The 16,174-nt window shown below is 45.0% G+C and overlaps 1 protein-coding gene across 3 annotated transcripts in view; it reads left to right on the plus strand.

Annotated features, from left to right (window-relative positions):
- The first annotated feature begins 10,124 nt into the window (after positions 1-10,124).
- uxs1 (UDP-glucuronate decarboxylase 1) overlaps positions 10,125-16,174 on the plus strand; it is a 30,157-nt gene continuing 24,107 nt past the window's right edge. The window contains exons 1-2 of one of the 3 annotated variants that reach the window (XM_053680908.1): positions 10,125-10,258; positions 11,716-11,950. In XM_053680908.1, coding sequence (XP_053536883.1) covers positions 11,863-11,950 — 88 coding nt within the window. In that variant the 5' untranslated portion in view covers positions 10,125-10,258; positions 11,716-11,862. Of the gene's footprint in view, positions 10,259-11,185; positions 11,951-16,174 lie in introns of those variants that run through there. The other 2 variants (XM_053680907.1, XM_017470618.3) reach the window with 2 other exon arrangements.

The raw sequence follows: 16,174 nt of genomic DNA on the forward strand, positions 1-16,174 counted from the left end.
ATCACACCAGCTTTTTAAATGGTCTTCCTTCTCAGAATGTGCAGCATTCTCCAAGCTACCCTCAAAGATAGTGTCACAATTTGGATGGTTGAGCCAGAAGCAGATGCAGATGCAGATAAAGACATTTATTTAACCAAACGTACTATGAAACAAAGACACTATGAAAAGGACTATATATACACCCATGAGTGCTCATTAACCAAAACGTGAATCAGGTGCAGGTGGTCATGTGACATGTAGTGCAGTGGCTGATGGGAAGTGGAGTCCAGAGCTTCCTACTACGTGACAGAACCCTCCCCCAAGGGCACTACTCCCGGAGCGCCCAAAATTATACGTCCTCCATCTGGTGGTCCTGGCCCCCTGGAGAAAATGTCTCCCACAAAACCAGGAGGCCGGGCAGCTTCTACAATGGCACAGGGAGGCTGAAATATTTCCTCGGCAGAGCATGAAAGCGGTGCGATGCCCCCAGCTGAACTGGAATGCCGAGAGAAGTCCCCCGTGCGGCCAGGGAGAGGAGCGTGGGTCCCCTTGAAGCAGAAGGGGGGAACGCTAGTTGCCATGGAGCAAGCGGGCTGAGCGACGACCTCCGCTGAACGGCGAGCCTGAGCGACGACCTCCGCTGAACGGCGAGACTGAGCGACGACCTCCGCTGAACGGCGAGACTGAGCGACGACCTCGGCGGAGCATGACGGCAGAGCGACGTCCTCGGCGGAGCATGACGGCAGAGCGACGACCTCGGCCGAGCAGGGAAACAGAGCGCTGTACTCGGCGGAACAGGGAAACAGAGCACTGTACTCGGCGGAGCAGGGAAGCAGGGTGACGTCCTCGTCGGCGCCTGAAAGCGGAGCAACGTCCCCAGCTGAACTAGAAGGCAGCGCGAAGTCCCCTGTAAGGCCAGGGAGAGGAGCGTGGGTCTCCGTGCGGCCAGGGAGAGGAGCGGGAGTCTCCTCGAAGCAGAAGAGGGGAACACTATCTGCCATGGAGCAAGGAGGCTGGGTGACGTCCACAGCTGAGCAGGGAGGCTGGGCGACGTCCACAGCTGAGCAGGGCAGCGGGACAGCCTCCTCGGCTGTGCAGGGCAGCGGGACAGCCTCCTCGGCCTGTCCCTCTGAGGTCACCATGTTGACCTCAGGTGAGAGCTCCACAGCTGAGACCTCCCCGTAGGCCTCAGGCTGGGGCTCTGCTGTCCTCATTGCCCCCCCCCAAAAAAATTTCTGGGCCAGCCTTCACCTCTGGACTGCGCAGCAAGGTGTGCCTCCCCTGCAGTGGAAAGCCCCAGATGCTCAGGTTACTCTGCTGGCTGTGTTGCAAGGCGGACTGTGGCGTGAGCGGAGCTTGGCGGTGCGTGTCGGCGGACTGTGGCGTGAGCGGAGCTTGGCGGTGCGTGTCGGCGGACTGTGGCGTGAGCGGAGCTTGGCGGTGCGTGTCGGCGGACTGTGGCGTGAGCGGAGCTTGGCGGTGCGTGTCGGCGGACTGTGGCGTGAGCGGAGCTTGGCGGTGCGTGTCGGCGGACTGTGGCGTGAGCGGAGCTTGGCGGTGCGTGTCGGCGGACTGTGGCGTGAGCGGAGCTTGGCGGTGCGTGTCGGCGGACTGTGGCGTGAGCGGAGCTTGGCGGTGCGTGTCGGCGGACTGTGGCGTGAGCGGAGCTTGGCGGTGCGTGTCGGCGGACTGTGGCGTGAGCGGAGCTTGGCGGTGCGTGTCGGCGGACTGTGGCGTGAGCGGAGCTTGGCGGTGCGTGTCGGCGGACTGTGGCGTGAGCGGAGCTTGGCGGTGCGTGTCGGCGGACTGTGGCGTGAGCGGAGCTTGGCGGTGCGTGTCGGCGGACTGTGGCGTGAGCGGAGCTTGGCGGTGCGTGTCGGCGGACTGTGGCGTGAGCGGAGCTTGGCGGTGCGTGTCGGCGGACTGTGGCGTGAGCGGAGCTTGGCGGTGCGTGTCGGCGGACTGTGGCGTGAGCGGAGCTTGGCGGTGCGTGTCGGCGGACTGTGGCGTGAGCGGAGCTTGGCGGTGCGTGTCGGCGGACTGTGGCGTGAGCGGAGCTTGGCGGTGCGTGTCGGCGGACTGTGGCGTGAGCGGAGCTTGGCGGTGCGTGTCGGCGGACTGTGGCGTGAGCGGAGCTTGGCGGTGCGTGTCGGCGGACTGTGGCGTGAGCGGAGCTTGGCGGTGCGTGTCGGCGGACTGTGGCGTGAGCGGAGCTTGGCGGTGCGTGTCGGCGGACTGTGGCGTGAGCGGAGCTTGGCGGTGCGTGTCGGCGGACTGTGGCGTGAGCGGAGCTTGGCGGTGCGTGTCGGCGGACTGTGGCGTGAGCGGAGCTTGGCGGTGCGTGTCGGCGGACTGTGGCGTGAGCGGAGCTTGGCGGTGCGTGTCGGCGGACTGTGGCGTGAGCGGAGCTTGGCGGTGCGTGTCGGCGGACTGTGGCGTGAGCGGTGCGTGTCGGCGGACTGTGGCGTGAGCGGAGCTTGGCTGGGCGTATCGGCAGCCTTGAACTGGAGCTCAGGGACTGGAGGCTGGACCTGGAGCTCAGGGACTGGAGGCTGGACCTGGAGCTCAGGGACTGGAGGCTGGACCTGGAGCTCAGGGACTGGAGGCTGGACCTGGAGCTCAGGGACTGGAGGCTGGACCTGGAGCTCAGGGACTGGAGGCTGGACCTGGAGCTCAGGGACTGGAGGCTGGACCTGGAGCTCAGGGACTGGAGGCTGGACCTGGAGCTCAGGGACTGGAGGCTGGACCTGGAGCTCAGGGACTGGAGGCTGGACCTGGAGCTCAGGGACTGGAGGCTGGACCTGGAGCTCAGGGACTGGAGGCTGGACCTGGAGCTCAGGGACTGGAGGCTGGACCTGGAGCTCAGGGACTGGAGGCTGGACCTGGAGCTCAGGGACTGGAGGCTGGACCTGGAGCTCAGGGACTGGAGGCTGGACCTGGAGCTCAGGGACTGGAGGCTGGACCTGGAGCTCAGGGACTGGAGGCTGGACCTGGAGCTCAGGGACTGGAGGCTGGACCTGGAGCTCAGGGACTGGAGGCTGGACCTGGAGCTCAGGGACTGGAGGCTGGACCTGGAGCTCAGGGACTGGAGGCTGGACCTGGAGCTCAGGGACTGGAGGCTGGACCTGGAGCTCAGGGACTGGAGGCTGGACCTGGAGCTCAGGGACTGGAGGCTGGACCTGGAGCTCAGGGACTGGAGGCTGGACCTGGAGCTCAGGGACGCGAGACTTGACTGGGACTTGGACATCAGGGACATGAGACTTGACTGGGACTTGGACTTTCCTGACTGGAGGCTTGGCTTGGATCTCAGGGTTGAGCTCTGTATGACGTTGCCTGTAGTAGTGGGTAAACGGCAGGGCAGGTTCGCCTTCCAGACTTACACCCCTGAGAAGTTGTTCTAGCTCCTCCTTCGCCTCCGGACTCCCGAATCGCAACATGAAATCCCCCACAAACTGTTCTACACCGTCCAGGTTCCTACAGTGCTTCTCCAGTTTGAGCTGAACCCATTGACGGGCCGGTCCAAAGAACCAGGACCACATAAACCGGAGCCATTGCCTCTCCTCTGGCTTAGGGTCTAACAGACTGGCGAAGTAGTATTGACAGTCTACCAGGAAATACTCTGGGGCACCGAAAAATCCGTCAAATGGGTCCGGAAGCTCCATAAATGTCCATTGTGGGAAGTGGACGGAGTCCATAGCGGGGACGGTTGGCGTCGACTTCTGGGTTCCGCGTCTCCTCCGTTCTCCTGCTGCATCCATGTTTCAGCGGAAGATCTGCTGCTTCTGATTGTTGGTCTTTCATTCTGTCACAATTTGGATGGTTGAGCCAGAAGCAGATGCAGACGCAGATAAAGACATTTATTTAACCAAACGTACTATGAAACAAAGACACTATGAAAACTTGACTAAACACACTGTGGCAAGAAACAAACATCGAGACATGAACAACAGTAGTCTAAGACAACAAAAGACAAGCTAATAGTGCAGACAAGGACTATATATACCCATGAGTGCTCATTAACCAAAACGTGAATCAGGTGCAGGTGGTCATGTGACATGTAGTGCAGTGCAGTGGCTGATGGGAAGTGGAGTCCAGAGCTTCCTACTACGTGACGTATAGCACACATGGCATACAATTCATGCAGACAGGGAGAGTTCATTTAACATAGATTTTTTCTTGATGTAATGATGGAAGTTTACAGATTTTTTTGGTGTTACAATGGACCCATGCAATGTTAAAATTGTTCCACTATGCTGGTATCAGTGAAAATATAAAAGTCAAGTCAAGACAAGTGGGTTCTTAATTGACATTCCTCGATACAGCTTGTATACATTATAATAAAATGTCATTTCTCCAGGACCGATGCAACACACAACACTACACAAGACTACATAAAGTGCAGATACACAAAAGTGTGAGATGAGTGCAGGACAGGACAACATCTACACAGATTAATGAACACACAGGACAACAAAACAGAATTGTAGCTACAGTAGTCGCTGACAACTGACAAACTGCCACTTGACAAACGAAGCGAATGTCCATTATTTTGAAGTAAGTAATTCAAATGATCATTGATCAACATTGATCGGGACTCAGAAGAAGTCTAAGAATTCACAGTACCATTTCCATGTCAAAGTTGTTATTACTAACTCATAACCGATAAGAATTTTATTTCCTTACTGAAAAAAAAGGTGTACATCGGTTCCACATGATTGAACTAAGTTACATGAACACAATTTTTTTCGTCCAAACAACAGGATTTGATCATGCAATTCCAAAGCCCTGAATAAAAATTAAACCCTGTGCTCGCAGTGAGTTCAAGATCGAAGAGATAAAGTAATTGTTAATCACATTAATATTACTCACATTAATCACGTTAATATTACATGAATTGATCACACTCACGCTGCATAATTCAATCTAGTAAACAGCAATGACGTTAAGCAATTAAATCATATTTCGATGAGAAACTTACTATTTTTATGTAGAGTTGCTGTCTCATAGCTCGGGTTACTGTCCATGTCGAATTTTGCATGTTCTCATATAAACTGCCTCTGGTGTGAATGATTAGGACTAAAAGTAACCAGAAGGTGAAAAGGTGAAGAATACAGTGCTTTGCGAAAGTATTTACCCCCTAGGTGTTTTTCCTGTTTTGTTGCATTACAACTGGAAAAATAGTCAAAATTGTTGAAGTGTAATGGGGAAAAAAATACCTTATTTAAAAAACGAATAAAAAATCTGAAAAGTTTTGAATGCATAAGTGTTCATATGTATTCTTTGTTAGTCAGTTACAGTTACATTTTATATATCGCTTTCCTATACACTCAAAGCACTTTACAATGTATGGGGGAAATCTCCTCAGTCACCACCAGTGTGTAGCATCCACCGGGATGATATGACAGCAGCCATAGTGCGCCAGAACTCCCACCACACACACACAGCTATTGTTGGAGAGGGGAATTCGAGGACGGTGATTATTAGGGGGTCATGATAGATAAGGACCAATGGGGGAATTTTGCCAGGACACCAGGATTATACCCCTACTATTTAGGAGAAGTGTCCTGGGATTTTTAATGACCAGACAGAGACAGGACCTCAGTTTAACATGTCATGCAGAAGACAGTGCTGTTGTGACAGTATCCCTCACTATACTGGGGCTTTAGGCCCCACACAGACCACAAGGTGAGCACCCCCTGCTGGCCTCACTAATACCACTTATAGCAGCAATCTTAGTTTTCCCCAGGAGGTTTCCCATCCAGGTACTGGCCAGGCTCAACCCTGCTTAGCTTCACTGGGAAACCAGGTGAGAACTGCAGGTTGATGTGGTGCTGGTTCCTTACTGCAAAACCCCTAAATAAAATGTGGTCCAACCAATTAACTTCAGATGTCATAATAAATATAATAATAAGGTCCCTGAGCAATCTAAGTTTCACATGATTTGTCACATGATGTCAATATAAATACACCGGCTCCTGAGTCTGCAACACAACGAAGCAAGCAACAAGAAGACCAATGAGCTCTTCAAACAGATCAGAGACAAAGTTGTGTAGAAGTGTAGCTCAGGGTTAAAAAAAATATCCCAAACTTTGAACATCCAATGAAACACCATTAAATCCATTATAACAAAATGGAAAGAACATGGCACCACTACAAACCTAACAAGAGAAGGCCACCCACCAAAACTCACAGACCGGGCAAGGAGAGGATTAATCAGAGATTCAACAAAGATAACACCGAAGGAGCTGCAAAGAGCCACAGCAGAGAAGGGAGTATCTGTCCATAGGACCACTTTAAGCCGTGCACTCCACATGTAAGAGTGGTCAGAAAAATGCCATTGCTTAAAGAAAAAAAAAAGAAACACATTTGGGGTTTGCCAAACCGGTTTCAGTCTGCCAGAGATATGAGACTGGATATGGAGGTTAAAATTTCAGCAGCACAATGACCCAAAACATACTGCTAAAGCTACAATGTAGTGGTTTAAAAGGTAACAGTTAGATGTGTTTGAATGGCCTAGTCAAAGCCCAGACCTCAATTCAACTGAGAATCTGTGGAATGACTTGAAGATTGTTGTATACCAGCACAACCCATCTAACTTAAAGAGCTGGAGCAGTTTTGCCTTCAAGAATGGGCAAAAATCACAGTGGCTAGATGTACTAAACTAGACACATACCCCGAGAGACTTGCAGCTGTGCCTGCAGCAAAAGGTAGCTCTACAAAGTATTGACTTGGGGGGGACTTATGTACACTCACGATTTCTGTTTTTGTCTTCATTATTGTTTGTGTCACAATAAAAAAATATTTTGTTCATGCTATATTTTTTGACCTGCCTTCAATAATGTACACACAACAAAAAATACACACAACTGCATGTCACTCAATTTGACTGAACATGCACAAAATTTGTCACACCAATATAGGTACAGTTCTTCGCTTTCTGGGATATCAATAAACCATTCTTTCTCAAAATTAAAGTCTCTTCTTTCATGCACTTGCGCTGTACATTGAAGGGCAGAGGACAGCATAAAATCAACACAGTTGTCCTTCATTTTATCATGTGCCAATGTCAACAAACGAGCACAGGCTCTAGGCTTGTTATGCTTGGACGACTGATAAACACAGAGCTCTATATCCCAATGATGAGTCATCAGTTATTGTTACTCCCTGAGGCGAGGACATCAAATTCAAGTGTAAAACACACATTAAGTCCCTGCCCAATAGACTGACTAGACATGAAGATGAAATTAGGAATTGGTAGGTTACTCTTTTCCCATTTTCACATTCACAAACTAGCAGTTCAGAGAAACGTTCTCATACTGAATGTCCTGTTACATCCATGGAGCGCAGTGACCGTTTTCGGAGATTCTTTTAATTCAAAGTGTTTCATTACTGAATATGTTGCTCCTAAATCTACCAAAAATGTGACACTTTGCCCATTAACTACAAGTGATATACATGTTAACTGTGTAAAAGGAGAGGCATTATACTTTAAAAGGTTAATGGTCATGACTGGATCAGACATTTTTGAATTGTCAGTCTGACTAATGTTGGATGTGGGTGTGTGCATATATTCCTGTTCTTTGTGAGCTAACTGATAGTTTGGGTGTCTGATGCCACCTCTTCTATTCCCAGGTGCCTCACCCTTCCCTTAGCTCCGCCTGTCAGTTTGCTTTTGCTCTGGACAGTCTCTTGCAACATGTCCAACTTTTCTGCAGATAAAACATGTGAAGTTGTATCTATGGGGGTTGCCACCTGGCCTCCCTCGTCCGTGTCCTTTTGATTTTCCTCTCCATGCCATCTTTCTTTCCTTTTCCCTTCGTAGGAGCTTCTCTGCATCCTCTCCACTTGTGTGAGGTTTCCGGTGTTCCAGTCAATACATTGTTGTTTGACTATAGTGGCAATTCCTGGTTTCATGCCATTCATAAATCTGTTTCTGAGATGTGCCTCACATGCTATTATGGCCGCCTGCCCATCTGCCAGAGCATCAGGTTTCTCCAAGCCTGAGTTTGCGTCATGGAGCTCAGTGAGCCTGGACAGGTACTGTGATACAGTCTCTGAGTCTTGTTGTTTACACTTTGCTATTTTTGTCATGTCCAGTCGCACAGGAAAGGTGTTCGTCAGCCACTGCTGGAGTGCCGTGATTTGTGCTCTGTACCCTGCGTTGACTCCATCATCCCACAGTGGGTTGATCAGGTGGACATCGTTCTCTGGGAATCCACGTGAAACCTTGACCGAGTTTTGCCATGAGCAGTCGTCGTAGTTCACGAGTGGAGGGTCTGAATTCTCCGCAGAATATCTGAAGTTCATCCACAAACTTTCGTCCTCCTACTTCGCAGAGCGCCGGCAGATGCGTCACGCTGCTCCTGAAGTCTTCCAATGTACAGGGTCTGTGAACTAGCATAGGGCCTCCTTCTCTGGCCACTTATAGAATTGGGGCATTTACCATGGCGTGCATTGTCCCTTCGCTGTCCGATTTTGTTGGTCTGAAGCCCTCAGGCAGCAATGTTGTTGGTCCCTTCACTTGGGATCTCGTGTGTAACGCACCCGGTGAAGATAGGACAGCTGGCGCATAGTTCGGTGGGGGTTGTGGCTCAGTTCTGACAGGTTCAGATAGAGTGGCGTAGGCTGGGCCGCTTCATTGTGCGGAGGTGCCTCTGAAACTGCAGGTTGTTCCCTCCTTACTGGCTGTGGGTGTCGCGGTGGGGTGGAATCCAGGTCGGGATCGGCTTTCTGCAATTTAGCACACTGAGAAACAGAAGGGGGCCCTGCCTGACATTTTTTCTCTCTTTTATGTGCCACACTCTGCCATTCAGCAAATGCCTCCCAGTCAGCCAAAAACTGTGCTTCTTTTTTTTTTACTTTTAGGAATATCTCTACTTTGCTTCCAAATTAAATTTCTGTTGTTCTAACTGTCTAAGACTATAACTACCTTTTTCAAGGAAACCACATTCTTTAACCCATACATCATATTGGTTCAAACATCCTTCCCCATAATTCACACACATAAATGTGACATAAGGATCAACATATGAGCACCCTGTACATACCAGCATGTGTCACAGGATGTGCTTTGCTCCATATTTTTCCCATATGTTCTTTTTTTTTTACAGCGTCTATAACTTTCAAAGTTTTAATCAATTTAACGTGCTATGAAAATCAAGTTAATATGCTTTCTCGTGCACAGACAGAAAAGGTTCAAAATGTCTGCCATATCTCTAGACATTCAATTAATCATATAACCTATAGGTTCAATAACGCAACCTTAAGAATGTAAAAGAGTTTACCTGTGAGGACGAGTCCACATACAGCAATTTGGTAGGACTTACAGTTTTCTCTTCCCTTATTTTTAAAAATAATTTCTTTTTATTATTATTATTATTATTATTATTATTATTATTATTATTATTATTATTATTTATCTCACTAAAATTTACTTGTGCATTAAATTTTCCAAATGTATCGTGTACCGCTGATATGATGGAATGAGTCAATGGGGCATGCCACTTAATAATAACTCGCCGCAAAAATACTGATCCTCTTGCGCTTCTTAATAAGTACTCTCTTTACTTAGCAAATATTTTTACTGTTATTATCTCTCCCTCTCTCTCTATATATATACCCATCAGTATATATCTTAGTTTTGAAGCTGTGATCTAAGAAACACCAATATCTCTGCCACTGCAGAGGCGAAATTCCTGGAACTTCTTATAAGAATTTGTTCCATGTTATACTTCTCTCAATGTCATACACGCATTTCTTATATGGTCTGCACTTATATAGCGCTTTTATCCAAAGCACTTTACACTTTGTCTCAATCACCCATTCACAGACACACTCACACACCAATGGTAGCAGAGCTGCCATGCAAGGCGCTAACTTGCCATCGGGAGCAACTTGGGGTTCAGTGTCTTGACCAAGGACACTTCGGCATGTGGAGAAATGTGGGCCGAGAATCGAACCGCCAACCCTACGATTAGTGGACAACCCGCTCTACCACCTAAGCCACAGCCGCCCCGTCATCATTGACTCCCTTCCATACAGACAGCAATATACAATGACTTCATAAAATTCTAATTCTAAATTCTTGATGATTGCTACCAGTCAGTGGTGGGGCTGCATCGGTATTTTGCTCTGCATATTAAAGGGCAAACGGCCTGCGTGTCAACACGGATTTTCCATGAACTTTTCCATGAACGTCCTCTGGTTTGCTTGTTGTCCAGCCAGGAGACGCCAAATTGTCGTGGAAATTAGACAACACTCGCAGACTCGTCCTCTGAAGGTAAAAAAGGTTAATTACAGAAAGATGGTTAATACAGGATAGAATAAAGCAGGATAGAATAATGAGAGCGCTCTGAAGGGTTTGTGCTGAACCACTACTATATATATGAAACGCAGAGCATGACACACTTCTGTGTACCGATAAGAAGTGGTTTGAGGCAGTTCAAACAGATTTGTACTTTGCACTCTGCCAAAATATTTGTGTGTGTGTGAGTGAAGAATCACTAAGATATTTAGCAGTAACAGAGTTGAATCACTAAGTTTGACGAGATTTAAAGATGTGGAAATATCTTATCAATAAAGCACATACCTGTAAATGCTATAAATGTAGCAGTTAATTCTATATTAGATTCAATGTCCATGGGTTATTTAGTTATCTAATAAAAATATAGCAGTCGATCTCTGACAGTCGGTTTTGTAATACTGAAAACTGGCCTCCTAATTCCAGATAGTTCGGAATGATTGCAGATCTGCATTCAAATGTATTATACACGTGTGTGTGTGCTTTTTAAATACTCGCCATTTATAATCACCATCTATTCTGAACATTTAAACGCATGTGCCTTTCTTTATTTAGGAAAATATTTCATTTCACTAGCATAACTGCTGGTGTAGGGAAAAGTATGTGAAATGGAAATTTACTGTAAGAAGTAGCCTATGTATGAATTGAATACTGCTGTGCTGTCTGCAGTCCATGAATGAAGCTCTGTTCTCATGGTCAAGAAATCTGTAGTCGATTACTTTCCCCTACCAGCATACGCACTCACTTATGTAAAGAATTCGTTTCTTACCTTTAGTTTTAAACCAATATAAATGAAAAAAAAAACATTTGTGTGTGTTTACAAAGTGTTCATGACTTCGCTATAATACACAATACACGCACATTTTGTTCTGCCCTTTTAGTTAAACCTTGTTGCTACCGCGGCAGGACAGGCAATCGATAGCTGACGTCATCGCTCGTGTTGTGTGTATGGCCGCTTCTGAAACCTTAGGGGCGAAAACGGCGTGTGGTTGCACTCTTATTGTGGTTATTAATAGCTGTTGAAGAAGTAGGTCGCAGTAGCAGATCATTTCTCGAAACCAGGGTCTATTTGAAAAAGTGAAAGAAACAAGCAAGTGAAATGTCTTCGTTGAAGTCATGCGTAGTAGGCTAGCTCGCTGTCGACCTGACTAGCAAGCTAGCAGGAAGTTCTTGTGTGTACCGAGAAGAATGCAACGTTTTTTATTATTGTTGTTGTACCGGTAAATGGGACGCACGTACAAAAGACTGTGAGTGTTTAAACAGTTTATTTGCGAGATAAAAGTTTATCGGTCACTGTTTTAGCCTGTTAGTTAACAGCTAGCAGCTAACTAGCAGCGCAGAAGCCTGACCTGTCTATACATGTACATGCTGTGGACTCCTGTAGTCGCCAGAGCTATAAAGCGAGTTCTGCTTCTTTCTTTTCTTTTTCTTTTTAGAGAGAGAGAGAGAGAGTAATAGAAGTGAGTGAATGCTAGAGATTTAAGTAAGAGCCGTGCTGGAGCGTTTGTCACTCAGGACGGAATAATGCAGTGGCTGTGAGGGAGCTCAAGGTCCGGCCTCGGTGCTGCATGTGCTTGATGTAGATGATGCGGATGCACTGGTTCATTACTGTCATCAACCGAAGAATTATGAAACTCCTCGTCGCCCTCGGTCTCATCGCATACATCGCCTGTAAGTGCACACTACTTACATGATTTACATGACTACTTGTTAATGTTATTACACAAATGAAACTTTTAAAGTCCCCCTGAAATCAAAATGGACGTTTTGTGGATTTTAGTATGAATGTCAGCCTTAAAGTGCACCTATTATGGTTTTTCAAATATTACCTTTCATGTAGTGTGTTATAGAGCTATTGTAAAAAGTAAAATGTAAAAAGTGCAAAATCTCAAAAATCAAAGCGCACGACTAATGGAGTTATTAGTCTAAAAGAAGGAACCGATTCTGAACAGCTGAAACGAGTCGTTAGTAATTCCAGACTTACTTCCTGTACTAACCTACATAGGTCTGTAACAAAAAACCCCGCCTCTGGTCTTCATTGGCTGCTCGCTGACAGTGGTAGACCAATCACAACAGACTGGCACATCTGACCAATCAGAGCAGAGTATACACTCTGAAAGGAGGAGTTTAGAATGAATACTTTAGAACAGATCATTTAACTAGTCGTTTGTGACACTGGGGAAAAAGGTAAAGCTGCCATTTAAATTATGAGCACATTAAAGTGTTTTTTGATCTTGGATGCATGTAAATCTATTGAATGAAACCTCTAAAACAAAATTAGGCATGTTTCAAAACCATAATAGGTGCGCTTTAAGGTTATCTATAAGCTGTTGTGCTCCAAAACAGTGACACAATTCACATTTAGAAGACATATGCTTTCAAAATTTACACTCTTTAGCCACCACCAATATGAAGCAATGAGTTTGATGAAATCATTCTGCACTTCGGTGTCTCATCAGATTTTCTGTCCAATCAAATGCTCTCTAGAATCTGAAATGGCTGTGAGATAAGCTAAACGCTATAGGCTGTTTAGCCCTTAACCCTCTTACCCCGTATGGCCGAAAAACCGGCTTGCCTGTCTTTGATCTATTCCCGTAAGGACGATATACCGGTTTGGTCGTCTATGCCAAATAGCCGTAAGGCCGATATGGCGGCTTTATAGTGTAAACGTTATCCCCGTAAGGCCGGTGTACCACTATTACTCTGCTATAATTCCTTACTTATTTTAAAAAAAAAAATTTTACCTGGAAGGTTGATGACGTCATGACGTCACAACGTAATTACGTTGAAATGACGTCATGACGTCACAACGTAATTACGTTATTACGCCGGCATTACGATGAAGATCCAAGCGTGAATATTGGTGTAGTAGTAGAAGTGAACTAAAAATGCCAAAGCAAAAAGCTAATCGTGTTCCAGCTAAAGTTACACCTACAGTGAACACAGGTACATCTAAAACAGTGAAAAAAAAAAGAAAATATACACAGTTACACAGGCGAGAGCGAGGATTCTAGATAGTGACAGCAGTGAAAGTTCAGGCGATCTTGAAACCGAAACTGATAGAGACGCAAACTCTCCTGATTCAGACCCTGATCCGTCTTCATCTTCAGCATCAACCAGTGCGACTGACACTGCAGGGGTCTGGAGTCATAACGGAACCATTTCTGTGCATTCGTGAAAACACTACCTGCTGGTCTGATTATCACCAGAAACTTGACTTTTGGCACTAAAATGCATTTATTTATTTATTTATTATTTATTTGAATTTATTCAAAGGCATTGACCACGCTGATGCTCGTATGGTACTTCTAAATGAGTAGAAGGATTTTAGCGAGCATTTTTCGTCATTTCTCTAGTTAAGAATTGTGCTCTAAGTGGAGTAAAAACACTGAACTGCTTCATTTTCAAAGTAATATTACACAAATACACTATCATAAGTTGTTTCAAGGCCTAAAAATGTTAAAATTAAAATGTTGATTTTGGGGCCAATTTTGGCCTGGGAACTCAGGGTTGGCGTGCTGTTTCTATGGGGAATATAGGGTTGTGGTACATAATACTGTGGGAACTAAGGGGTAAGAGGGTTAAACGCGTACCTGGGGTCATTAGCTAACCGGGAAGTCATTCAATACCCCCCCCCATTCATTTTTTCACTTTAGACCTCCACCTTCTTAGTATCCGTCAATCTGTTTATTATTAACAATATAACAAGAAAAAATATATACAATTGTTGAATATCTGTTTTATAATTAATTTATTGTAAAAAGTCTATAGGGACGTTACTGACCTGAGGTATGTGATAGTGTAAGTATATTTTTCTGAGCGACAATATTGAATTTCTCAAGGCTCAATAAGGGCAATTCTCTTTTATTCCTCAAGGAGGGAATGTTTGGTAAACAATAATGATGTAATGTGTCAATTATAATTGACGTAAAAAAAAAAAAAGTTGCAAAACTTGACATGGTTCAGCGATTTGCTGCAGAACAAGTTTCTAATCGAATACTACCATCGTTTGATGGTGGATCTGATGATGAAGCTGTCCGCGAACAAATTATTGATTTTGATGATAATGAACATGATAATAGCCTCGATTGATCCAGATCCTGAGTATGAGCCAGATGCTGAATTTACCAGGGGAAGCACAGAATATATCACATTTGCCTATCGTAATATTACTTGATAATATTGTTTTTAGATTATATTTGTTTTAAGATCTTTTCTTTAGCCCCGAATGTCTCCACTTGGTGCAGTTTGTCACTACGTAACTGAACGTCAGTAAAAGACGGTGGTGTTGTAATTTTATATCTTCAGTGAACGGAAGCAAGATTAGTCAGACAGGGTTTCCAAGAAAATACATGGAAATACTCGTGGCTGACAGCTCTCAATTCATCCAAACGCTAGCAAATGGTGCAATATTCGGAGGAGCTTGCAATTTTCAAAAATACTGCAGATTTAGGCCAAAACGCATCATGTGACGTCATCACAGCTTATATTCAGGCAAAGCCCTCTTAGATTCAAGTGCATCAAACATGAGTACGGCTAAAAGGTCTCGTTTACCAACAAACATCACTGTGAAAGATCGTGTAAAACAGTTTTTCGTGCAATTACAATTTTGTCAATGCAAGTAGTTTTCAGCCAAAAAGCTAAAAAAAACAAAAAAAAACAACAGAAAACACCAAGTTGTGTTGCAAATTTTTTTTAAAAATCCCCAGCAAAATCAAACATTCTTAGCAGCAACAATCACAAAAAACACGTTTTGTGGACGTTTTATGGATGCACTGATTGAATACTGATTATCAGTCTCAAGCCTGATACTAACAAGATTTAACATATTTTCTGATCAGATCCACACATATGTATTTTAGCCTGAACTAGCTTGATGTTCAGTGAGGGGGGAAAAAAACAGATCTGGTATGTGAACACAGGACACAAATTGTAGTAGCCTGTCTGTTCAGGCCCTCTGTTGCTGTAGAAGCTGGCATCTACAGTCTTACTCTCGTACAAAAATAGCTTTCATATAAAGAAAATAGGGATGGCATCAACAAAACAAAAATAAATTGTCTATCTGCATATGAAATTTGAGCTTTGTGTCACCTCGGGATTTGTTTCCAGCCTGCTGGAACTCCCCACATAACGTGGCCAAGTATTTGGGACATCAGACACCAAAATATTGTGTTCCAACAAGGCAGCAATAAAATGCAGCTGATGGATAGAAATAATGATTATATCATATTATTTAGTAAAAGTAAACATTTTTAAACCATTATGTATTGTGGGACACATCTGTCCTTTAATTTAAGTGAGTGGTGATTGGTGTGCAGTGCTTACATTTTGGGATAGTAAGACTTAAGTTGAATTAGTAAACAAACATGAATTTACCCTATGTTGTCCTATGAACAAATGGGTAATGCATATTGCCATCACACTTCTGATGGTTTGCATAACTCCTCAACAGAAGCTGGCAGAGAGTTAGTTTGATTAGTAGTAGAATGCTCATCCATATCAGATCAGCATTGGGCATAGCTGATATCAGTATAATATCAAATATTATATCAAATTATTTGTTTGCACAGAAATCTCATTAATTAGGTTGAAAATGGAAGCTAAGTTAATGTAACAACATGAAGAGCTAGTTAGCTAGCTTGTTGCAATAATGCATTAATACAGAATAAGGGAAACAGTTATGTACAGTTCCCTCCACTAATATTGGCACCCTTGGTAAATATGAGTAAAGAAGGCTGAAAATTTTTCTTTATTGTTTAACCTTTTGATCTTTTGTTCAAATTCACAAAAATACTCTGCTCTGATGGATATCAAACAATGCAAAAGCAAAACACAGGTTTATCAAAAAATCTTTGTTAAATATGGGTGTGCAACAATTATTGGCACCCCTGTAGT

Source organism: Ictalurus punctatus, chromosome 6 (assembly GCF_001660625.3).
Source record: "Ictalurus punctatus breed USDA103 chromosome 6, Coco_2.0, whole genome shotgun sequence".
NCBI lineage: Eukaryota > Metazoa > Chordata > Actinopteri > Siluriformes > Ictaluridae > Ictalurus > Ictalurus punctatus.